Source organism: Elephas maximus, chromosome 18 (genome assembly GCF_024166365.1).
Source record: "Elephas maximus indicus isolate mEleMax1 chromosome 18, mEleMax1 primary haplotype, whole genome shotgun sequence".
In the NCBI taxonomy this organism is placed as follows: Eukaryota; Metazoa; Chordata; class Mammalia; order Proboscidea; family Elephantidae; genus Elephas; species Elephas maximus.
Genome location: NC_064836.1, coordinates 29,079,568 through 29,105,878, shown reverse-complemented (window position 1 = coordinate 29,105,878; position 26,311 = coordinate 29,079,568). Strand labels below are relative to the sequence as shown.

Genomic DNA, 26,311 nt, shown 5'->3' with positions numbered 1-26,311 from the left:
GGAACTATCTCAGCACACCTGTGTCCCATTCTTTGCTGCCAGTGGGACATTCTGCCCTGATGATGCACTTGGCATCAGAGTACAGCGACTACAGAGGCTGGGCTTCTCCTCAAGGCCCTTACACTTCCACTAACGCTCTCCCCAGGTTCATGCAGCTTCTGCCCATTGCCCAGCCCCAAAGCCATTCCCACAGTTTTAGGTTTTTGTTACCACAGCACCCATCTTCCAAGTATCAAAATGTGCTTTAAAGCAAAGAAAAAAAAAAGTCTGCTGCCATCGAGTCAGTTCCAACTCACAGCAACCCTATAGGACAGAGTAGAACTGTCCTGTAGGGTTTTTAAGGAGCAGCCGGTGGATTCGAACTGCCAACCTTTTGGTTAGCAGCCGAGCTCTTAACCACTGCACCACCAGGGCTCCGTATAGCAAAATATTCCCAAATTTAATGGCTTAAAACAACAACAAGCTTTCATTGCCTCTGGGTTTCTGTGGGACAGGAATCCAGGAGTAGCTTCATTGGGCAATTCCAGCTTAGGATCTTATGCAGTCTCATGAATTTGCAGCCAGGGTATTGGCTGGGGCCACAGTTACCTAAAGGCTTAGCTTCCAAGGTGGCTCCCTCACACGGCTGGAAGGGTGGTGCTGGCTGCTGGCAGGAGGCCATATTGTCTTCCCATATGGGCCTCTGCACACTATTGCTTGAGTATCCTCACGACGTGGCAGCTGGCTTTCCCCAGACCAAGTGATTCAAAAGAGCAAGGGGAGGCTGCACTCTGGCACCTCTGCCACACTCTCTTGGATTCCTTGTGGGAAGAATTTACAGAAGAGTGTGAATTCCAGGAGGATCGTGGGGGCCATCTTAAAGGTTGTCTACAACTCAAATAAAAGGGAAGAAACAGCCCAGCTGTGGAAACTTCTTCAAAAAGTGGCATCTTCCGGCCATACAGATTCAAACATAGACAGATCTGATGTCTTCTCTCAAGGGCTGCTGACCCAAAGACATTTCTGAAAGGCCTTGTAGCAAGTCAGGTCCCTCCGAACTTATGTCTCATCTTTTTTTTTAGTAAAGAGAAGTCGTGAACGAAATTGATCATCTTAGGTCCCAAATGAACACCAGCAAAACAGCATTTTAATGTAAGAAGCTAGTAACCTGTCTTAGTTATTTAGTGCTCCCATAACACAAATACCACAAATGAGTAGCTTTAAGAAACAGAAATTTACGTTTTCACAGTTCTGGAGTCTAGAAGCCCAAATTCAGGACATGGTTCTATCGGGAGGTGCTTCCTTGTAGATTCCAGCTTCTAGTAACTTCTAGAAATCCTTTCAAATGCACTCGTCTCTACCCTAACCTGCTCCTCTCCCGTGTGTGTGTGTGGGGGGGGTGTCTGTTCTGCTCTTTTTATAACTCGGAAGTGATTAGATTTAGAACCCACCCTACTCAAATATGACCTACTTAACAAAGAAAATCCTATTTCCAAACAGGATCATATTTACAGGTATTCCTTTTTTTAGTTGCCATCGAGTCAATTCTGTCCCATGGTTATCTCATGTGTGTCAGAGTAGAACTGCATTCCATAGGGTTTTCAATGGCTGTTTTTTGGGCAATAGATTGCCAGGCCTTTCTTCTGAGGTGCCTTGTGTGAATTGAAACCACCAACTTTTTGTTTAGTAGTCAAACACTTAACCATTTGCACCACCCAGGGACTCCTATTTACAGGTGTCTTATTTTAGTCATCTAGTGCTACTGTAACAGAAATACCACAAATGCATGGCTTTAACAAACAAAAAGTTTATTCTCTCACAGTCTAGTAGGCTGGAAGTCCAAATTCAGGGCGTCAGCTTCAGGGGAAGGCTTTCTCTCTCTGTCAGCTCTGGGGAAAGGTCCTTCTCGTCAGTCTTCTCCTGGTCAAGGAGGTTTTCTGCGCAGGGACCCTGGGTCCAAAGGACGCACTCTGCTCCTGGTACTGCTTTCTTGGTGGTATGAGGTCCCTGTGTCTCTCTGCTTGCTTCTCTCTTTTATATCTCAAAAGAGATTGGCTTAAGACTCTATCTAATCTTGTAGATCTCATCAATATAACTGCCACAAATCCATCTCATTACATCGTAATGATAGGATTTACAACACATAGGGAAATCACATCAGATGACAAAATGGTAGACAAGCATACAATATTGGAAATCATGGGCTAGCCAAGTTGACATATTTTTGGGGGGACACAATTCAATCCATGACAACAGGTATTAAAAACAAAAAAGCAAACAAACAAACAAACAAAAAACCCAAATCCATTGCAGTCAGCTCTGACTGGTTTTCTTGGTTTTAATCTTTATGGAGGCAGACTGCCAGGCCTTTCTTTTACAACACTAGTGGCTGGGCTCAAACCACCAATGTTTAGGTTAGTAGCTGCGTACAAACTGTTCACACCACCCGAGATCTCTATTTACAGAGTGAAGGGCCAGGATTTCAATACATATTTTGGGGGAACACAGTTCAATTCATAACACGAACCTTCCCAAAGACCTGGACATGAACATACAGAGCTTGGGAAAGTTCTCCTGGCCGGGCAACCACTGTTGCTGTCATTTCCTGCCGCACTTAGGTTTTCTGGGTGGGCTCCAGGGAATCTGCTACTTCCTTAATAAGGGAATGTGAAAGCCATGCAGTGGGCGTCAGCAGCTGGGCCAAGGCCGTCACAAGGCCAAGTGTGGGCAGGCCTGGACTGTTCAGCCAAAGATCAAGGTGCCAGCAGCTCCTTCTGCCAAGACAGCCCCATTTCAGAGCACGAAGCCCAATTACCTAAATAAACACAGGTTGTAAGGAGCGATTAAGTTTTAGCATTCTACAATAGCCAAAAAGTAAAAATTCAAATGGTTGAATATCTTGTTATCACATACATTGAGGATGGAAGGTAGCTTGCCGGGAAGAGAAGGTATGAACAAAATCAACCTAGGAGGGGAAAAATCACTTAAAAAAAAATCCTGCCAACAGTCCAGAGTTCAGTGTCAACAAGGATATGGTCAGACCTGAACCAGACCTGAACTGCCGGGGACCTCTTCCTGAAAACACACCATGGTTCCTTTTGCTCTCCTCACTCCAAAAAGTTCAGACACTTGCCCACTGTAAATCATAGGCTGGTTGCAAGACCTCCTGGCCAAAGGGGATTATAGTCTTATAGCTGGGAGATACTTTTTTTTTCTCTGCGAGTCTTAAAGAATATACTCAGGTGCATGTATATCCTTAAAGCTCTAAGAAAACATAAGGTTTCTGGGGCACTCTCATACAATTTTGGCAGGACTGTGAATCGGTACGGTTTTTCTGGATAAAAGTTTGGCAGTGTGTCTCAAAAGTGTTGGTGGTTCGAGACTTACTGGCCTGACAGAGACTGGACAAACCCCAAAAGTATGCCCCCTAGACACCCTTTTAACTAAGTACTGAAGTCACTACCAAGGTTCACCCTTCAGCCAAAGATTTGACAGGCCCATAAGACAAAACGAGACTAAAGGGGCACACCAGCCCAGGGGCAAAGACTAGAAGGCAGGAGGGGACAGGAAAGCTGGTAATAGGGAACCCAAGGTCGAGAAGAGGGAGTGTTGTCATGTCATGGGTTTGGTAACCAATGTCGTAAAATAATATGTGTACTAACTGTTTAGTGAGAAACTAGTTTGTTCTGTAAACCTTCATCTAAAGTGCAATTAAAAAAAAAAAGAGTATCAACAAGAAAAAAATAAATAAAGCCTTGGTGGTTTGGTGGTAGAGTTCTCATCTTCCACACGGAAGACTCAGATTCAGTTTTTGGTCAATGCACCTCACGTGCATTAATTTTGAAGTTAACTTTTATTACTGCTCTTTATATTCCAAGGAGTCCCTCAGTGGTGCAAACAATTAATGCGCTTGGCTGCTAACCAAAAGTTTGGAGGTTTGAGTCCACCCAGAGGCACCTCGGAAGAAAGGCCTGGCAATCTACTTCCAAAAACTCAGGCATTGAAAACCCTTTGGAGTACAGTTCTACTCTGACACACGTGGGGTCACCACGAGTCAGAATCGACTCATCGGCAACTGGGTTTTTTTAACTAGGGTGTAAAATATGTCCCTTTTGCATTTCCCTGATTACAAATCAGATTAAGTTTCTTTTCACATACAGGTAGTACCTGTCAAGTTACAAAGAACCGCACTTTTAACTGTCAGGGTTTTTTGTGCATCTTATCGTTAGTAATATAACGTGCAGTGTTGTAGCTCATCATTTGCTAATGTTCTCACTCACAGATGTTCAATTTTATGATTTACTGTACAAAACGCAGCTGTATAGAGGCTGTGGCCCGGTTTACAATGAAGTTCATGTTGGGGTATTTTTTTATGTCTGTATGAAAATACATCCGTAGGTTTATAAGTAATGTTTCCAGCCCCCAAAGAAAATAAAGATGGGATTTATAAAGATACTGATCATAAAAGGCAATAATAATGAAAGCTAAAAAAAAAGATATTTGACTTATGTGAGAACTGGCTTACGACAAAGTCATCAGAACGAAGCGCCGTCGTAAATCGGGGACCACCCGTATATATGGCATGAGTTTCCTCTTCTGTGAAATGCCCATTTTAAAAATCAAGTTGCTTATGTCTTGTTTGTATTTATTTGTAGAAGCCCCAAAACAAAACCAAACCCGTTGCTGTCAAGTCGATTCCGACTCATAGCAACCCTATAGGACGGAATAGAACTGCCCCATAGGGTTTCCAAGGAGTGCCTGGTGGATTTGAACTGCTGACCTTTTGGTTAGCAGCTATAGCTTTTAATCACTGTGCCACCAGGGTTTGCTACAAACCTTATTAATGATATATGTTGAAAACGTCTTCTCCCCCTTTGTGGTTTATCTTTTCACTTTCTTTACGACGTGTTTCCGTGAATGGGGTTCTGAACTTTAATGTGGTCAAACATCTGGTACGATATCCCCAAAGGACAATCACACCAGCCCATTGCTTTAGGCTCCCTGTTGCTTGCAAAATAAAGTCCAAATTCTTGAGTTAAGCATCCAGAGGCAATCTCAAACTCACCCCAGTTGCTTTTCCAACTTTGACTTCCCTGCCCACGCTTGCTTTTCCAGTTCATGCTCAGCCCCCTCGCCCCCTCAGGTCCTTCTACTCCGTTTGCCTTGGTGTTTATACATTGCCCTCTTGCCTGCCTCTACTGGAGTCATGCTCCATACCCAAGCCCTCTCATCTAGAAAGCCTCCCTTGACCACTCCTGTCCACAGCGATCTCCTCCGCCTCCACCCCGCAGCACGTCTCCTCGGGACCACTCACTCACTGTCACACAGTACCAGACACAGGGTGTCCCAGCTCCATCGCAAATGCAAGATCAGGCTTAACATGGTGCCTTGTCCTCAGCAGATGTTCAACTAACGTTTACCGATTGTGCTGATGTTGTACCAGGGTGCTGGTGGGTCTATTATGGGAAACACATCCTTGTGTTTATTAGTTTATTTTGTTATTCATTCACTCGTTCACTCGTCAGTTATGTGTTGGGCTGCTACCATGTGCCAAAAACAAAAAAACCAAACCCGTTGCTGTCAAGTCAATTCCAACTCATAGCGACCCTATAAGACAGAGTAGGATTGCCCCCATATGGTTTCCAAGGAGCACCTGGTGGACTCGAACTGCCGACCTTTTGGTTAGCAGCTGTAGTTCTCAACCACTACGGCACCAGTGTTTCCGCCGTGTGCCAGAGAGTGGGAATTAGAAGGTGAACAAGACAGACATAGCCGCGGCCCTCATGGAGCTTCTGTCCATATGCGGGGGTGGACTCTCAATCAAAGAGAATATGACAAGGAGTGGTAAGGGTCATAAAAAAAAAACAGAGCCTCCATTCAAGGTTCTACAGGTTTTACCTGCTCTGTGTGCAGGAATGGCTACGTAATTTGCCAGGCTCAGTGCAAAACAAAAATGTGGGGCCCCTTGTTCAAAAATATTTAAGAATTTCAAGATGGTGACAGCAGAGAATTCCACCAAGCTCAGGGTCCTTGTAAGCACATGCCCACTAAGCTATTCTCTCTGAAACAGCACACCACCCGTCGTGGGTGCTTACTGAGACTCTCGTCATGTGATTTGAAATCTGTCTCCGTGTATTTTCATGGGTCGGAGCTGATCTCAGGGCTGTTTAGTTAGTGGCTGAGCTGATGGTAGAAAGGCTTACTTTGTGGTCCAGAGCGACTAGGGTATCTTGTGTGCATAGACCCCGCTTGAACACAGAAAACACCACTGAGTACGTGGTGGGCATATATGGACTGCAGCATAAAGCTCTTGTTGGTGTTTCATGCCTTTCAGACTGCTTGTCTTATTCCCCGTTGCAAGTTTTATCCCAGAGATGCTACGGAAAGCAGAGATGCAAAATCATTGCCAACAATCACCACTTCGGAAGCCCCTGTCTGCCAGGAGTGAAAAAATACCTCACCGTTACCTACGCATGTGGTAAGAAGGTACCCTCCACCAGCTGCTTGAAGGCCCACCTCTCTGGGAGGCAGTAATCATGGCGGGAAAAGGAACAACACACCCAGAGTTTGCAAGCAACAAGCCAAGCAGCTCTACCCTGAAAACATTTTGTCATCCCAGATATTCAAGAGCCCATTTTTTCTCTCCCCAGTTATGACGGTCTCATCAGATAAGGGATAGAATTTTCTTTGGTCAAAATTTGCTTTAAAAGTGCTTTTAGCAGTCAGATTGGCAGCAAATGAGGAGGCCGGAAAAGAACAAGCAAGTGGAGGTAAAATTGATGTCACCGCGTATAGTGATCTTGATCGGGGTTTTTAGGAGACTCCAAAACTTATTGGTATGTCATGGGAGTTCACCAAAGTATTGTTTGGCTCCTATTTAACCTCCCAGTACTACATTTAGGCCCCAAATGACTAACTCTTTAGGCTGCCAACAGCTAGTTTATCTACATAACCCACACCGTTGAGTCAACAGATCACATGATTACCCTAAAACAATTAAAAGTGTTACATAACAGCATCACCTTGCTTTTCTAGTGTCTTTAGGTAATAAAATGAATGCCTGGTTCATTTAGATCCCAATTTCATGAAACTACTTAAAAACGAATCAACAGTTACATAGTTTCTGAGGGTGATGAGGGGTCCAGTTTGTCCTCATGGTGTCCTGACTGTTTTTAGAAATGAACATAAAAACAAAAGGAAACCAAAGAACACCATAAATGAAGAACCTGGATATCTACACTCTTAGAAACGCTTTTATCCCCTGCCAGGCATCCTTAGCATTTTTTTTTTTTTAATAAATGCTTTATTGAGATATAATTCACAAACCATACAATTCGCCCATTAAAGTGTACAATTCAGTGGTTTTTCGTATATTTAGTTATGTAACCTTTCCACAATCAATTTTAGGACATGTTCATCACCGAAAAAGAAACCCCCCAATCAACCATCCATGCCCTCCAACCGCTAGGCAACCACTAATCTACTTTCTATTTCTATGGAATTGGCTATCCTGGATATTTTGTATACATGTTGTTGTTGTTGTTAGGTGCCATTGAGTCAGTTCCGATTCATAGCGACCCTATGCACAACAGAACGAAACACTGCCTGGTCCTGTGGCATCCTTATAATTGTTGTTATGCTTGAAATCATTGTTGCAGCTACTGTGTCAATCCACCTCATTGAGGGTCTTCCTCTTTTCCGCTGACCCAGTACTTTGCCAAGCATGATGTCCTTCTCCAGGGACTGATCCCTCTTGACAACATGTCCAAAGTATGTAAGATGCAGTCTCGCCATCCTTGCTTCTAAGGAGCATTCTGGTTGTACTTCCTTCCAAGACAGATTTGTTCATTCTTTTGGCAGTCCATGCTGTATTCAATATTCTTCGCCAACACCACAATTCAAAGGTATCAATTCTTCTTTGGTCTTCCTTATTCATTGTCCAGCTTTCACATGCATATGTTGAGATTGAAAATACCATGGCTTGGGTCAGGCGCACCTTAGTCTTCAAGGTGACTTCTTTGGTTTTCAACACTTTGAAGAGGTCCTTTGCAGCAGATTCGCCCAGTGCAACACGTCGTTTGATTTCTTGACTGCTGCTTCCATGGCTGTTGATTGTGGATCCAAGTAAAATGAAATCCTTGACAACTTCAATTTTTTTTCCGCTTATCGTGATGTTACTCATTGGTCCAGTTGTGAGGATTTTCGTTTTCTTTACGTCGAGGTGCAATCCATACTGAAGGCTGTGGTCTTTGACCTTCATTAGCAAGTGCTTCAGGTCTTTTTCACTTTCAGCAATCAAGGTTGTGTCATCTGCATAATGCAGGTTGTTAATGAGTCTTCCTCCAATCCTGATGCCCTATTCTTCTTCATATAGTCCAGCTTCTTGGATTATTTGCTCAGCATATGGATTGAACAGGTATGGTGAAAGGATACAATCCTGACGCACACCTTTCCTGACTTTAAACCAAACAGTATCCCCTTGTTCTGTCCAAACAACTGCCTCTTGATCTATGTAAAGGTTCCTCATGAGCACAATTAACTGTTCTGGAATTCACATTCTTCGCAATGTTATCCATAATTTGTTATGATCCACACAGTCGAATGCCTTTGCATAGTCAATAAAACACAGGTAAATATCCTTCTAGTATTCTCTGCTTTCAGCCAGGATCCATCTGACATCAGCAATGATATCCCTGGTTCCACGTCCTCTTCTGAAACCGGCCTGAATTTCTGGCAGTTCCCTGTCGATATACTGCTGCAGCCATTTTTGAATGATCTTCAGCAAAATTTTGCTTGCGTGTGATATTAATGATATTGTTCTATAATTCCCACATTCGGTTGGATCACCTTTCTTGGGAATAGGCATAAAAATGGATCTCTGTATTTCTTGGCATAGACAAGTGAGCACCTCCAGTGCTGCATCTGTTTTTTGAAACATCTCAATTGACATTCCGTCAGTTCCTGGACTCTTGTTTTTTGCCAGTGCCTTCAGAACAGCTTGGACTTCTTCCTGCAGTACCATCAGTTCCTGATCATATGCTGCCTCTTGAAATGATTGAACATTGACTAATTCTTTTTGGTATAATGACTCTGTGTATTCCTTCCATCTTCTTTTGATGCTTCCTGCATCGTTTAATATTTTCCCCATAGAATCTTTCACTGTTGCAACTCGAGGCTTGAATTTTTTCTTCAGTTCTTTCAGCTTGAGAAACTCCGAGCACGTTCTTCCGTTTTGGTTTTCTCTCTCCAGCTCTTTGCACACGTCATTATAATATTTTACTTTGTCTTCTCGAGCCGCCCTTTGAAGTCTTCTGTTCAGTTCTCTTACTTCATCAATTTTTCCTTTTGCTTTAGCTGCTCAACATTCGTGAGCAAGTTTCAGAGTCTCCTCTGACACCCATCTTGGTCTTTTCTTTCTTTCCTGTCTTTTCAATGACTTCTCACTTTCTTCATATATGATGTCCTTGATGTCATTCCACAACTCGTCTGGTCTTCTGTCACTAGTGTTCAATGAGTCAAATCTATTCTTGAGATGTCTCTAAATTCAGGTGGGATAAACTCGAAGTAGTATTTTGGCTGTCGTGGACTTGCTCTGATTTTCTTCAGTTTCAGCTTGAACGTGCGTATGAGCAATTGATGGTCTGTTCCACAGTCGGCCCCTGGCCTTGTTCTGACTGATGATATTGAGCTTTTCCATCCTCTCTCCCCACAGATGTAGTCAGTCTGATTCCTGTGTGTTCCATCTGGTGAGGTCCGTGTGTATAGTCGCCGTTTATGTTGGTAAAAGAAGGTATTTGCAATGAAGAAGTCATTGGTCTTGCAAAATTCTATCATTCGCTCTCCAGCATTGTTTCTATCACCAAGGCCATATTTTCCAACTACTGATCCTTCTTTTTTGTTTCCAACTTTTGCATTCCAATCACCAGTAATTATCAATGCATCCCATTTGCATGTTCAATCAATTTCAGACTGCAGCACCTGATAAAAATCTTCAATTTCTTCATCTTTGGCCTTAGTGGTTGGTGTGTAAATTTGAATAATAGTCATATTAACTGGTCTTCCTTGCAGTTGTATGGATATTATCCTATCACTGACAGTGTTGTACTTCAGGAGAAATCTTGAAATGTTCTTTTTGACAATGAATACAACACGATTCTACTTCAAGTTGTCATTCCCGGCATAGTAGACTGAAGATTGTCCAATTCAAAATGGCCAATACCAGTCCATTTCAGCTCACTAATGCCAGGGATATTGATGGATACATAGAATCATACAGTATGTGGTCTTTTATGACTAGCTTCTTTGACTTAGCATATGTGTTCAAAGTTCACCCGTGTTGTAGCATGTAGCAGTACTTCATTCCTTTTTCACAGCTGTCCTAATTAAGTAGAGCTGCTATAACAGAAATACCACAAGTGGATGGCTTTAACAAACAGGAGTTTATTCTCTCACAGCCCAGAAGGCTAGAAGTCCAAATCCAGGGCACCAGCTCCACGGGAAGGCTTTCTCTCTCTGTTGGCTCAGAGGAAGGTCCTTGTCCTTAATCTTCCCTTTGTCTAGGAACTTCTCAGCGCAGGAACCCCAGGTCCAAAGGGCACGCTCAGCTCCGATGCTGCTTTCTTGGTGGTAAAAACCGGGTGGGTTTGAGAACGATTTGGAGAACAGAAACACATGGACATGCTGGCTCATTGGAAGGGCTGAAGTCTGGCTGAAGGTGAGAGGGGCAGGACTGACCTGTGACTGGAGAGAAAGATGCTTCTCTTGTTACGATAGGAGGGAAGAAGCCTGTGGGAATGGATGAAGGTAGATTCTGGAGCTCTTATCGCACACACGGGCCAGTCTGCTTTCTCGAAAAAAAAATGCTTGTGATGAGGTCATCAGCCGTAGGGGCGGGGGAGGGACCTGAGGAGGTGAGAGAAGGTATGAAGTCAGTGCCGTGGAGGGGGGCAGGCTGACTTGAGAACCCAGTAACATCGCTGGGTGGTATTTGGAAGTAAGGTTTTCATGGAAAATGAAATCACTTCTGAGTTATGAAAAAAGCAGATTAGACATAGAGGTACACACAGACACACTACGGGGGCTGGGGGGACAGGTATCATGTGTGGATCATCTACAAGACAAGGAACCAAGGAACAGCCCCGGGCTCCCGACCAGGAAGGGATTGACACAGCCGAGACCTTGACTTCTTAGACTTTTAGCCTATAGTACTGTGAGAAAATAAATTTCTGCTCTTTAGAGCCATCCAAAACCAAAAAACCAAACCCATTGCCATGGATTCTGACTCATATCGACCCTATAGGACAAAGTAGAACTGCCCCATAGGGTTTCCAAAGAGCGGCTGGTGGATTTGAACTGCAGACCTTTTGGTTAGCAGGTGCACTCTTAACCAGGGCTCTTTAAAGCCACCCACCCATTTGTGGTATTTCTGTGGCAGCAGTGCTCGGCAGCTAAGATTTATGTCACATGCAGGCAGTGTAATCTTTTCAGCGCCTGGTTAGCCTACAGAGCTCATCCTGGAATGCCCTTCCTCTCTGAGCTGCTCTGTGGAATCCTGCTTCGATCTTGAACTGTAAAGCCTCTGGCATTTGCAGACAGCCAAGGCCCTTCTTGGGCCACATTTTGAGAATGAGCCAAGAGATGGACATGAGAAAGGAGTACCACTCCTGGCAGGGAGAGGGGATGCTCCGTGGACTTACTACTGCCAAGAAATCAAGGGCATCCTTCTCTGGGGCCAGAAATGATGGAGAGGCTGTTTAATTAGAAAGCATTTGGTGGCCACACAGCTCAGCTCCCTGCAGCGCTGCCATGGTCCCTGGATCAGCTGGTGCCCATGGTGAGCCAAGGGCCTTGCTCAAAGCCCTGGACAACTTCAGCTGCCTCCGGTATCTTCACCATGCTTCCCTGGAAAGTGGCTCTGTGCTGATGGGCACAAAGGTGCCAGGGCCTCCTCCATGTGGAAAATGAACAATTCAGGAGTGCTCTCTGGGTGTTGATCCTGGGACAAATATCAGCTAGGCTAGAATACAAACAAAAATAAGCATCTTTCTGCAGCAAACATATTGGGTTTTTTCTCCCAACTCCCAGCTGGCTGCAGCATGCTTAGCCTTCAGAATTCTTGCCTGGCCCTCCCTTTTATCTGGCCCTCTGATCTGCTGTCTGCTCTGCCTGAGGGATCCTAAGATCAGGGTGGTTTATTCTTAAAAGTCAGCTCAGCAGAACTTTTAATCAACTTTTAAATGATCCTATCATGCCGCCTTCCACTCCTCAACCTTCTGTAGTACTTTTTTATGATATTTAGAAAACCAATCTTTAGTGGAGTCTTCAGAATTCTTTTTGGGCTTGTTGTGGAAGCAAGGATGCAAAAAGCTCTAGGTACAAACTGGAGTAGGAGCCGAGGAGCTCTGTATGGTGAGTTTTGGGTTAGTTGCAGTCATCTTGCTTTACTATGTCTCAGAGAAGTTCATGCTTGGAGTTAACACATTTAGTGAAGTGTTATTTACATACCTTAAATTCACCTTTTTTGGTTTAAACAAGCATTCTTTGATGGTTGCGAGGGTGGGGAGGGAGGGAGAGGGGAACTCACTAACTAGATAATAGACAAGAATCATCTTAGGTGAAGGGAAGGACAACACACAATACAGGAGAAGTCAGCACAACCAGACCATAGCAAAAGCTAGGAAGTTGCCTGAACACAACCAAACACTTGGAGAGACAGAGTAGATGGGGCTGGGGCCTGGGGACCATGGTTTTGGGGGATAGCTAGGTCAATTGGCATAGCAAGTTTATTAAGAAAATGTTCTACATCCCACTTTGGTGAGTGCATCTGGGGTCTTAAAAGCTTGCCAGTGGCCATCTAAGATGCATCAATTGGTCCCAACCCACTTGGAGCAAAGAAGAATGAACACCAAAGACCCAAGGAAAATATTAGCCTGAGAGACAAAAGGGCCACATAAACCAGAGACTCTATCAGCCTGACACCAGAGGAACTAGATGGTACCCGGCTACCATCAATGACCATCCTGACAGGGAACACAGCAGAGAGTCCCTGACAGAGAGGGAGGAAAGTGCAGAGCAGAGCTAAAATTCACATAAAAAGACCAGACTTAACGGTCTGGCTGAAACCAGAGGGACCCCTGAAGCCATGGCCCCTGGACACTCTTTTAACCCAAACTCTAAAACCATTCCCAAAGCCCACTCTTCAGACAAAGTTTAGACTGGACTATAAAACATAAAATAATACTCATGAAGCGTGTGCTTCTTAGTCAAGCAGATACACGAGACCAAATGGGCAGGTCCAGTCTGGAGGCAGGATGAGAAGGCAGAAAGGGACAGGAACCGGTTGAATGAACACAAGAAACCCAGGGTGGAAAGAGGGAGCGTGCTGTCACATTATAGGGATTGCAACTAATGTCACATAACAATATGTGTATAAATTTTTGTATGAGAAATTGAGCTGTAAACTTTCACCTAAAGCAGAACAACAACAAAAAAATACACTCTTTTTAAGTAAATGCAGTTCAATGATGTTTCGTACATTTACAGAGCTGTGTGACCATCACCATCCTCCAATTTTAAAAAATTTCCATGACCCCAGAAAGATCCCCCGTGCCCATTCGCAGTCACTCTCTAGTCCCACTGCCAGACCCTGGCAGCCAGTAATCTACTTTCTGTCTCCATAGATTTTTTGGACATTTCCTATAAATGGGATGACACAGTATCTTTTGTGGCTAGCTTCTTTCCCTGAACGTTTTTGAGGTTCATCCATGTTGTAGCAGATACCAGTGCTTTGTTACTTTTTATTGCTTTATAGTGTTCTATCAGAAGGGTGTGTCACAGTTTATCCACTTTCCATGTTGTTATTTTTTTTTAATACTGCAAAATGGGCTGAAAATTTCACTTTTCTGGAACATTTATTGGTCACATAGTTACCACTGATGTGTGTGTGTGTTTCAATGTATCTGATAGGTACTGATTTGAACAGTGATTTTTTAAATCTTATCTACGTTGCATTTTTAAAAAAGCATTGGTGTATAAATATTCTAAATGTACAAACTATTTAAAATATTTTCTTCTTGGTTTTTAGTTCCCAAGAACATCCTCGCAGCAATTGATCCAGCTGTTGCTAATCTAGAACCTTCTTTGAAGAAGAAAAATGGGGAATATGGTAATTTTTATGGCTTGCTTCCAGCATTTGTCTTTAAGTAAAGGTAAAACATGACCATAGTTGTGCACAACTTGGTTAGAAAGAACAGGAATGTCGGGAGTGTGTTTGAGCTACTACTCCTGGGGGATGAGGATGCTGTGGAATGGTGGCCAAGATCTTGTTTTGTTTCATTTTAAATCACAAGAAGAAACCTCCCTTCCATCCCCTCTCACTTCCTAAAAGAAACAGCACTTTGAAAAAGAGATGCGCTCAGAAGTAGATTTGGGATTCCTGGACCATACGATAAGCTTGTTGGCAAAGGTGTCCCCACTGAGAGCCTGGATGGTCCTGGCCCAAGGTGGACCTGCAAGCCTGTATACATGGGCCACCTTCTTCCTTGGGCTTTGGCACAACTTTCTTTAAAAGGGGTATGAACATTCTGATTTTCTTATCACATCTAGGGAGCCCTGGTGGCATAGTAGTTAAGTGCTCAGCTGCTAACCAAAAACGGTTGGCAGTTCAAAGCCACCAACTGCTCCTTGGAAACCCTATGGGGACAGTTCTACTCTGTCCTATAGGGTCACTGTGAGTTGGAATCGACTCAATGGCAACCAGCAGCAGCAGCACATCTAGAATGGAATTCATACCCATGGGGTTCCTGAAAGAAATTGCAAAGACCCAGTAGAACATCTAAGATACTGAGTTTTACGTGATGAGAGTTTTATTTTGTGTTACTTTTATTCTAGTTATTATGTCTTTTCCCCCTAAGTATAAAAATAAAGTGTGATTGATGTGGAAAACACAGGAAAGCAGACAGAAATATAAACCCCCACTCTCACAGTCTAGAGAGATGTTCGGCAGTGTTCTTATATGTTCTCCTAGTTCACCATCCTAGCTCTCTCTGCATCTCTTAGTCCCACTTCTCTTTCTAAGAGGACTCCCACCCCCGACCCTGACAATATCCTGGTCCTCCCTGGAGTGGGGGCCCGAGGGCTCTGTGCCATTCTTCCTCGCAGGCAAGCTGTCCTGTCTGACACTGCCAGGAGGCCCTGGCTCCCTAAGGCTGCCCTATCATGGGCTCAGAAAGCTCCCGGTAACCAGATACTCCCCTCGTCTGAAACCAGAGCTGCCCTCATTTTTCTATCATTTCCACAAGAGTAAACTAATACCACCTCTGTCCATAATTCAGTGTTTGTCTTATTTGTGGTCAACAGTGCAGACACAAGCTCCAGGGTTAAAGTGAAAGATGGTATTGAGCCTCCTGGGGGCATGACGAAGCTGTGGATACCGTTGCCTTAGGATGGGAAAATCCATTTGTTCCCTTCTGCTGTGGGGTGGATGAGTGGCAGCTAACAACCCACACCTGAAATTGTAACCAGCTCTTTTTTAGAATATCTAAACCTGTTTCATCACTTAATATTCTCAGGGACTACTTACTGAATATTCTTCCTGGCTTTGTTTTCTATAATTTCGTCCGAGCCCCACTTGTTTGATATCTGTCACTTTTTATTTATTACGGCAGCCATGGAGCTAGACGGGCAGGTGTAACTGTGAACAGCTGTGACTAATTGGTCTTTCATTTTTACGAAACAGGTATAAACTTTCACCCAAGTGAATCCAGCGTTCTGAGGAAAGACGGGGTCATTGTTAGCAACTCCCTGGCAGCATTTGCTTACATTAGAGGTAGGTGGATGAATCGAAGCTTCCTAGAATGCTAATGGATTTAAAAAAAAATGGATTTACTGAAGTCTAATTAACCAATGCACTGTTTCATGACAACACGCAAGCTCAGAGAATAGAGAAAAATGACTTTAAGTTTGACATGGCAATTGAAGTCTTCTAAGAACCACAAAGAAAAAAAAAAAAACCCATTGCCGTTGAGTCGATTCCAACTCATAGCGACCCTACGGGACACAGTAGAACTGCCCCATAGGGCTTCCTAGGAGTGGCTGATAGATTCAAATTGCTGACCTTTCGGTTAGCAGCCAAATGCTTAACCAAGAGCCCTGGATTTAGGTACAGTTCCAACCAGCTAGCAACAAGAAAACCACATAAGGAGGTAGTAAACAGATAAAGTCACAGAATTTAGGAGTCAGGAGGAACTAGTGGTTTAGTGGTAGAATTCTTGCCTTCCGTGTGGGAAACCTGGGTCCAATTTCTGGCCAATGTACCTCGTACACAGCCGCCACCCGTCTGTCAGTGGAGGCTTGGATGTTGCTATGATGCTGGACAAGTTTCATCAGAGCCTCCAGATTAAGACAGACTAAGAAGAAAGGCCTGGCAACCTACTTCCAACAAATCATCCAGTGAAAACACCATGGATCACAATAGTCCAATCCACAACCCACCACAGGAATGGTACAGGACCAGGCAGTGTTTTGTTCTGTTGTGCGTGGGGTTGCCGTGAGTCAGAGCCAACTCAACAGTGGCTAGCAACATGTAGGAGTCAAACTATAGGAATTTTCCCCGTTGTAAAATAGGAATCTGAGGAATGTATTTACCAGCTCTAAAATTTGGGAAGGGAATAGGTTTATTCACTTCCGCCCCTGACTGCAAGAAAAATAAGCCGGGTGATGGCCTAGTCAACAAAGCAGGTCATGCCCTGTGCAGGCTGTCATTTTCTGAGTCATCGGGGTTACTTCTCCTGGTTGCCAAGGTTTCCCTTGCTAATCTCCCCGACAAGGATCAATCCAATTCAGCCCTCCTTAATTACAGAGCCAGCAGGCTCGCAGGCGGCCTGGTCCTGCTGCAGATCTTCAGTTGGTGGCAGGATGGCGCACACAGTCTTTCTCTCCACCCCTCGACTTGCTTTAAGACAGGCCACACTTTGGCAGGATGCAGCAGCAAGTTTCGGCAATGCCTGACTCTGTTCAGGGAGGCAAGCGCCTCTGAGGCCTTCTGTAAGATGTACATGAATACAATACAGAGCAGTAATACTATTCAAGGCTTCCTCCTTGAAGCAGAATAGAGGCTTAAGGCGCTATCTCAATGCAGGAGACAGAGAGGTCAGTCTTGGGGTACTCTACCAGTCCACTGTCTCCCCAAGTGCATGCTCCCCCGTCATTAGGTCTGTGATTCTGGCTTCCCTCTGAGGACCTTCTCTTTCCCAATCACCTCTTGCTCTTCATTCTCACCCTGATAATTGTCAAAGTTAAGAAAATTGAGTTGAATCTGAAAGCACATTTCCCCAGGTCAGGCTGAAAGTAGGTCTGATACACCGTGCAGCCAGGTGTACCTGGGAGGGAGAGAGAGAGACGAGGACCCACGATTGTCCTGGGGTATTGGAACACAGAAGCTGGCTGAGCAGATGCAGGGCTGCCCGAGGGTGTCTGATGACGGTTTTCTGTTTTCATCGTTTAAATGATCTGTGACGTTGTTTTTCTAAGATGAGGCACCTCTTTAGAGGTGTTTGAATTTGCCCTTAATTCAGTCATCAGACCTGCTCCTTACATTCATTATCGAATCTAGATCAGGGGCCTGAAAAGCTGATAGAAAACCTTTGAAATTAGAGAAATGGGAAAGGAAGATTGTGTGTTTATGTGTGTGTGTGTATGTATATTTGTGTATATGTGTATATGTGTTTATGTATATGTGTGTATGAGTGTGTATGTGTGTATATATTTATGTATACGTGTGAGTGTGTATGTATATGTGTTGATGTATATATGTCTGTATATGAGTGTATGATTGTGTGTGTGTTTATATATGTGTGTATATGAGTGTATGAGCATGTATGTGTGTATGAGTGTGTGTTTATGTATAAATGTGTGTATATGTGTGTATGAGTGTGTACATGTACATACATGTGTATATGCATATGTATTTGTGTGTGTGTATGTGTATGTATATGTGTGTGTTTTAAGTGTGTGAATGTTTGTATAAGTGTGTGTGTGTGTGTGTGTGTGTGTGTGTTGAAGTGTCTTAGGAAGGCAGGTTAGGAGCTGGGTCAGCACGGCCCACTGTCTCCTGGCAGACTGGCCCCCTGAAGTGACTTATTTATACAGTCTTGCCTCAGAACTTGATGTCTCTTACAGATGTCTTTAAAGCTCTAAAAAACAAAGATGTCACTTTGATGACTAAAGTATGTCTGGCCCAAGCCACAGTCTTTCCAGTCGCCTCATATGCATGTGAAAGCTGGATGACAAAAAAGGAAGACAAGAAGGATTGATGCGTTTGAACTGTGGTGTTGGCAGAGAATATTGACTATACTGTGGACTGCCCAAAGAACAAACAAATCAGCCTTAGAAGAAATACAACCAGAATGCTGCTTCGAAGTGAGGGTGTTGAGACTTTGGCTCGCTTACCTTGGAAACATCATCAGGAAAGACCAATCGCTAGAAAAGGACATCGTGTTTGGTAAAGTAAGGGGTCAGCGAAAATGAGGGAAACCCTCGATGAGATGGACTGACACAATGGCCACACCAGTGGGCTCCCACATACCAACGACCATGAAGGCGGTGCAGGACCAGGCACTGTTTCGTTCTGTTTACGTAAGATGGCCATGAGTCAGAGCTGACTTAATGCCAATTTACAACAACAAATTCTACTTAGTGCTTTACTGACATCTGGCTTTGTGTGTTTACCTCACATCTGCCTGCAGGCTGGTCTTTGGAAGCATGATTTCTTGTCACCGCTCCCCACCCCTTGGGACTGTGACCAGCGTGTGTTTTCAGCTTCTGGCAGACCCTGCTGTGGACTTCAGGGTGTGTGGGGTAACTGGGCACCATGGGTACAGGAGGCAGGGCAGAAGGGGGCAGGTTTGCTGCTTTTTCTGAGTTCGGGAGGCATCATTGTTTTCTATGAAAAGAGCCCTAGGATATCAGACAAACCCATACTGAAACAGAAGTATAAAAACACATTCCAAGTCAGAGCTACGCGATCCTCTGTCAGTGAGGACAATTGGAAATCAGTGACACCTTGTCACATAGGTTTGAATTCCCTGAGTTCCCACGGTCTCCAATCTTTGGTTCCGTGACAAAAAGTTAAATTATTATCACGTCCCTAAGTGCTGTCAGGCTTTGTGCTCACAACCGGGGGGCCCTCTGGCCTTCTCTGTACCCAGATCCTCCCAGCACTAGCAGTGCCCAGGACGTGGGACCCTCACCTGGGCCTCCCAGTGTCTTACTTGGACATGAACAAGTTTGAACTAGAGCTTGTGTTGGCCGCCGACCTGGGATCTAAGGATTGAAATGGGTCTTGAAGGCTACTGACCACCGTTCTGAGGTTTCCTAGGGCATACCCAATGAAATAACTGATCGAGTGAAAATCCTTTACTCTAGCCTGCGATGAACGAAGGCTAAATTTAGCACGTTAACAGCCATAACGAAATGTGGAGATTCTGTTTAGCCACAAGGATAAAAACACCTTCATTTCTTCAGAATATGTAACAGGAAACTCATAGCAACCCTATAGGACAAAGTAGAACTGTCCAATAGAGTTTCCAAGGCGTGCCAGATAGATTCAAACTCCCGACCTCGTGCTTAGCAGACATAGCACTTAACCACTCTGCCACCAGGGTTTTCATAACAGGAAAAGGGATCGCAAAAGCCTAAGTTGGTCAAACTGATAGTAGAAAACAGATGAAGTGCCCTTAGTGTGAAGCGTGGTGCCATGGAGAGAGCCTTGGCCTGAGCTGGGCGTCCCCACCAAGTGGTGGCTTTGGACAATGGGCTGGGCCAGCTGACCTCAAAGGTTCCATCCTAACAGCCTCTCGTGACTCTGTGACTTCACAGCAGCCAGTTCACATGAGAAGGAGGTCTTGTTCCAATGGCCTTGCCAAGGGCCACTCAAGTTCTCCATGTTTGACCTCTGGATGGCAGTGGAGTTGACGCAGACAGAGCCTGGAGAGTGATCACTTAGCCCAAGGCATAACCGAGCCAAGAGGTGCCTGGGGTCTGACTGATGAGTGAGAAGCTCCCCTGGCAGTAGACTCCAGACCCTCATCTCCCAGGAATGGGGAGAAGAGAGAGGAAGAAAGGGAACCAAGCCCAGTGCCTTAGATCTAACACCCCCTCCTTTCAGGAACTCAGTGATTATCTGTGTGCTGGGCACTGGAGAGTCACAAAGAAAAGGACAAACCCAGCCCCCGCCCTCCCAGAGCTTGCATTCTATGGGGAGAGAAAGGGTTAAACACACTCAGCAATTTAATGACAATGGTCGGTTACGCTATGAAGGAGACATTTGAGATCCTCTGAGACTAAATGGTAGTGGGCTGTGGCCTAGACTGGGGGGTGAAGGGCGTTAGGCACGAGGGCTCCATGAGGAGCGAAAAGAGAATAAAGAGCATTCCAGAAAGGAGCAAAATGTGCAAAGGCACCAGGGCAGCTGGAGGCCACTGTAGCTGGAGAGTAGAGAGTGAAGGGAAGGCTGAGTGGAGATGAAGCTGGAGAGATGGCAGGGCTGGGCCATAGCCAGCTTCCTAGAGTGGTCAGGGTCTGATGGACGCCTTATGGGAGGAGGGGAGCCATTTACAGATGTTGAGCAGGGCAGTGATGTATCCACTGTGTGTTAGTTAAAAAGATCACAATAAGGGGTTACTGGTGGTTAAGAGCTTGGCTGCTAACCAAAAGGTTGGAAGTTCAAATCCACCAGCTGCTCCTTGGAAACCCTGTGGGGCAGTTCTACTCTGTTGTATAGGGTTGCTATGAGTCCGAATCAACTTGATGGCAATGGATTTGGGTTTTTTTTTTTTTTTTTGGGGTGGCGCAAATGGTTAAGCACTCAACTACTGGCTGAAAGGTTGGTGGTTCAAACCCACCCAGGGGCGCCTCCAAAGACAGGCCCTGCGATCTGCTTCCAAACGGTCACAGCCTTGAAAACCCTATGGAGCAGTTCTACTCTGCACACGTGGGGTCGCCTTGAGTCAGAATTGACTCCACGGCAACAACGACAACAAAAACATTACCCCGTTCTTAAGAGCCTCATAGGCTAAAGGCAGAAAGAGGCATAAAAGGATTGCAGTGGCCACAGTGGGAAAGATGGATAGATGGAAAGGGGAAGAGAGGAGGCAGGAGGGCAGTTAGGAGGCGGGAAGGATGGGGAAGAGCAGTGTTATCATCCCTGGTTTTCAGATCAGTAATCCGCGTCCAAAGACACATTAGTGAAAGTGAAAATACGAGCTCCCACCAGGAGATGATGTTCGTAATATATATGGAGCCCTGGTAGTGTAGTGGTTAAAGAGCTCGGCTGCTAACCAAGTTCAAATCCACCAGCTGCTCCCTGGAAACACTTTGGGGCAGTTCAGCTCCATCCTCTAGAGTGGCTCTGGGTCGGAATCAACTCGATGGCAACAGACATACACTCTCAAAGGATTAGTATTTTTTTATATATAAGAGGAAAAGCACAAATAGCCCTATTGAGAAAATGGGTGACAAAAACCAGCTTCTGAGCAGAAGAAATGCATAAACAAGCGAAGACAAGTAATTTGTGATCAAGGAAAAGCAAACCAAGACCACAGTAAGATACAAATGTATGCCCATTTGATCAGAAGATTTAAAAGCCTGTCGGTACCAAGTGCTAGAGAAGATAAGGATTCATTGGAAAATTTCAGCGTTATTTCCTGAATTGAAATTCACGTACCCTAAAACTCATCCAATACCCTCCTGGGTCAGTACCCAAGAAAGGTGTTTGCTCATGTACACCAGGGCATTTACGAGAATATTTGTGGCTACAGTGTCACAACAGCAGAAATCTGGCAACAATGGAAATGCCCATCAGTAGGAGACTAAGTGAATACACAGTGGCATCGTCAAACCAGTGGGATATTATACAGCACCCAAAATGAATGAACCGCAGTGGATGGATGCATCTATTCAATGTAGATGGAGATTTGAAATAGTGTATTAAGACCAAAAAAAAATGGAAGCTCCAAACACCATCTGTAACATTGTTGTTATTATTGGGTACCATTGAGTCGATTCCAACTCATAGTGACTCCATGGGACAGAGTAGAATTGTCCCATAGGGTTTTCTAGGCTGTAATCTTTATGGGAGTAGGTCACCTGGCGTTTCTCCAGAACTCAGAGCCACTGGGTAGGTTTGAACTGCCAACCTTTTGGTCAGCAGCCTAGCACTTAACCATTGTGCCACCAGGGCTCCATATCTGTAACATTAGAACCTTTTAATAAAGTTTCTAGGCATATGGAGATGCAGTAAGCTGTATTAAAAGGAAAGCAGTGCAAGAATGAACATGGAATTCAGGTGGCCCTCGCCTTGATCAGGGGAGGGATGGGAATCATAGGTTAGATGCAGGTCATTATCCAGGCCCTAATTTCCATGTGAGGTGGTGGGGTCACAGGTGCTTATTACATTATCAAAAGTAACTAATTAAATCAGTAAACATAAAAGAGGGCCATGTGTAGACCGCCGTAGGGCATGTGTCATGTCTTAATGATTACGATGTTGTTAGTCGCCATCGAGAGGGTTCCAACTCCGGGCAACCCCAGGTGTTACAGAGTGAATTGCTCCATACGGTTTTCTTGGTGTAATCTTTACGGAAGCAGATCTCCAGGCCTTTTCTTCCACGGTATCGTTGGGTCGGTTTGAACCACTAACCTTTAGGTTAGCAGCTGAGTGCCAGCCGTTTGTGTCACCCAAGGACATCTTATGGATTATGACTGATTAATTTAATTCACCTGGAGTCCTTAAAAAAGAAAAAGGTGGTCTGGCAACTTGTCCATATTACCTATGTTTCAATGCTAGAGCCAGGTCGTATGCCCAAAGACCCTACACCACCCCTGAGAATGATGACCCATTGGGAGAGGAGAGGACAGGAGGGGCTGCCGAAGATAACTGCTCCTCAGAATCTTGACCAGGATTCAGTTCTTTCTGCCTGGAACTGACCTGCAGCCAGTAGTCGGAGTCTAGAAAAGGAGCCCTGGAGGGCAGTTCTACTCTGTCCTACACGGTCACTAGGAGTCAGTAACAACTCAACAGCTGTGGGTTTGTTTGGTTTGGAAAAGGTTAAACACGTGGAATTCTGTTTCCCCATCCACAATATTCTCTACAGGTGCTGTAAGAAGTGCTGGCTACACGGCCAGTGGGAAGAGGGTTAAGAGTTATGTCTTCTAAGAAGTAAGCGTTGAATTTTAGCTGCATTGAAAACCCATAAGGGAGAGCCCAGAGGATCTGAGGGATTGGAGAGAATAGCAGCTGGGAGATGAGGGTGGAGGAGAGCAGGACAGGGGAGAAGGATGATTCGAAGGGAAAGAAGGTGAGAGGAAAGCCGGAAGAGATGAGTCCCCTCCCAGCAGATGCTTCAGTCTCCTCTGCAGGGTCGGGGGGGATTTTCCCCCATTAGATCAGAGCCTCAGGTCTAAGCATCCCATTGTGGTTGTTGTTTAATTATTTTGTCCCAAGTATGGTTGTTGTTGTTATGTGCAGTCGAGCCAATTTCAGAATAGAACTGCCTAATAGTGTTTCCTAGGCTGTAATCTTTACGAGAGCAGATCACCAGGTCTTTTCTCCCGTGGAACCACTGGGTGGGTTCAAACCACTGACCTTTCGGTTACAACTGAGCACTTTAACCACTGTGCCACCAAGTACTGGTGTCTCCAAATACCCACCCTATTACCAGTCCCAGAAATGAAAAGAGCCCGTCCTTCTTTCAGAAAGGATAAACTAACTCTGACTCATGGCTACCCCATGTGTGTCAGAGTAAATGGCTGGTTTCTCAGAAATAGATAGCCAGGTCTTTTTTCTGAGACGCTCCAGGGTGGATTAGAACCCCTGGCCTTTCGGTTAGCAGCAGAGCACGTTACCGTTCATGCCACTCAAGGACTCCTCACAAAGGACACATGTCTCTATTTGACTAAATCTTTCAAATACGTGGGCTCTTAGGAGAAAATATACATAGGAGCCCTGGTAGCACAGTGGTTGAAGTGACGGACTGCAAACCAAAAGGCCAGCAGTGCGAAACCAGCAGTGGCTCCACGGGAGAAAGATGAGGTAGTCTTCCATAGAGATTTACAGCCTTGGAAACCCTATGGAGTCCCTATGAGTCAGAATAGACTCAACAGCAGTGGGTTTCTTAGGAAAAATTAAATGTTATTAATAGCACTACAAACAACACTCATAATTATCTGTCAACCCCCACCAGAAGCTAACCAGAAACTCTGAGGTTTGAACCCACTGCTGTTCCACGTGGGAAAGATGGCAGTCTGCTTCTGTAAAGATTTACAGCCTTGGAAACCCTATGAGGCAGTTCTACCCTGTCCTATAGGGTCGCTATGAGTTGGAATCGACTCAGTGGCAACTGGTTTGGTTTGGTTTTGCCTCTTCCTGCCTCCTCACTTCTGCCAGCCAAAATAAATTCTGACTTAAGACTTCTCTGTCTCACAGAGAGCAATGAGATTTTACTAGTAGTGACAGTTCCAACAAAGAAACATATTTGAGTCCAGTGACTGCATAGACGGCTTGAGCTGCAAGGGAAGGAAGTGGAATGGGGAGGTTTTGAGTTTCAAGAAGATAAGTTGTCCCAGTTAGATCTCTCCCATCAGGTCATAGAGGTTGGGACACTTGGCGGTACATGAAACTCAAAAACTCTCAAGTTTTAAGCTCCATCTGGACTCTGGGGAGGACAGTCCTCGTTTTTTCACCTGTAGTGAAATGAACGGTGCCCAGAGGATCCATGGTGTTGAGAAGTGCTGAGCAGACGCCGTGGTACCAACTTTATACCCTTGAGGGGCTGGGTTCCAGTCCTGGCTCCGCCTAATGAGGTCAGCTGGTCTTGGGCGGTGGCGCTCTCTCTGGCCCTCAGCTTGGGCATCTGCCTCAGAGACCGGCAAACTGCAGCCCATGGGCCAAAGCCAGCTCACTCCTGTTTTTGTGAATAAAGTTTTATTGGAACAAAGTAGGGGTTACCTGTGACCGCTTTTGCACTCCAACAACATAGTTGGGTAGTTGCAATGGGGACCATATAGCCTACAAACCCTAAAATATCTAATATCTAGCCATTTACAGGAGCCCTGGTGGCACGCTGGTTAAGTGCCTGGCTACTAACCAAAAGGTCGATAGCTGGAATCCACCAGCTGCTCCTCCGAAACCCTATAGGGCGGTTCCACTCTGTCCTGTGGGGTCGCTGTGAGTTAGAATCAACTTGATGGCAATGAGTTTGGTTTTCTCTTTTTGGTTTTTTGGCTGTATATCCTCAAAAGCTCTTTTTAAAATCAAAGGGAGTATCTAATCAGTAAGGTATGGGTGGTCTCATTATCCTATCCAGAACTGGCCTTCATAATTAGCCTCCTGCCTGGGCAGCCATCAGTGTGTAAGGGACTTTGGGCTGGAGAAGTTGACAGCCCCTCTCAGCTCCTGACATGTTCTCTTCCTCCTGCAGCCCACCCCGAGAGAGCCGCCCTGCTGTTCATGTCCAGTGTCTGCATTGGCCTGGCGCTCACGATGTGTGCCTTGGTCATCAGAGTGTCCTGCACCAAGGACTTCCAGGAGCTGCAGCTGGGAAGGGAGCATCTGGTGCCAGGGAGTGACAAGGCTGAGGAGGACAGCGAGGACAAAGATGAGGAGGAGAGCTCCTCAGACTCTGATTTTCCGGGAGAACTGTCAGGGTTTTGTAGGACTTCCTATCCCATCTACAGTTCCATAGAGGCTGCAGAGCTAGCAGAAAGGATTGAGCGCAGAGAGCAAATCATTCAGGAAATATGGATGAACAGTGGTTTGGACAGCTCGCTCCCGAGAAACATGAGCCAGTTCTACTGAAAACCAGATGCATCTCGATGCGATCACACTTTCTGAAGAGGGAAGGATCCAGAATACCCCTCCAGTTCTGCTTCACGTGTACCTTCTATGAAGGAGAATTTGTCATGTCATCCAAGACTGGCAAAGCCAGAAAGATATTAAAACAGACATTTCAAAATAAATTAGGAGGGAAGAAGTCTTTGTTTTCTGTATTTATTTAAATCCATGTCTGTGCACTAACATAATTGGAGTTCACATTTATTGAACACTCATAATGCCAGGCACTGTTCTAGCTGGTTTTCCTATATGAAGCCATTTATTCCTCACAACCTCATCATGAAGTAGTTCTGTTATACCCATTTTACACATGAGAAAATGGAAGCTCTCTGTATCCATATGGGAATTATATTGATACTCTGGACAGCAAATATGAGTTCATACACTACATGGTCAAGGTTGATGAGTTTTAATCACTAATATTAATTGTTTAGAGCCAAGTCA

The 26,311-nt window shown here is 44.9% G+C and overlaps 1 protein-coding gene across 6 annotated transcripts in view; it reads left to right on the top strand.

The window, feature by feature from the left end:
• Positions 1-26,311, top strand: part of EVA1C (eva-1 homolog C) — a 131,946-nt gene that overhangs the window by 75,323 nt on the left and 30,312 nt on the right. The window contains exons 5-10 of one of the 6 annotated variants that reach the window (XR_007513749.1): positions 6,314-6,457; positions 14,063-14,143; positions 15,716-15,805; positions 18,157-18,612; positions 18,723-18,825; positions 25,455-25,508. Coding sequence is in view for 4 of the 6 variants with exons in the window: in XM_049857771.1 (XP_049713728.1) it covers positions 6,314-6,457; positions 14,063-14,143; positions 15,716-15,805; positions 25,455-25,831 (692 nt within the window). In the remaining 2 variants the exon portion in view is untranslated. Of the gene's footprint in view, positions 1-6,313; positions 6,458-14,062; positions 14,144-15,715; positions 15,806-18,156; positions 18,826-25,454; positions 26,055-26,311 lie in introns of those variants that run through there. The other 5 variants (XR_007513748.1, XM_049857771.1, XM_049857767.1 and 2 more) reach the window with 5 other exon arrangements.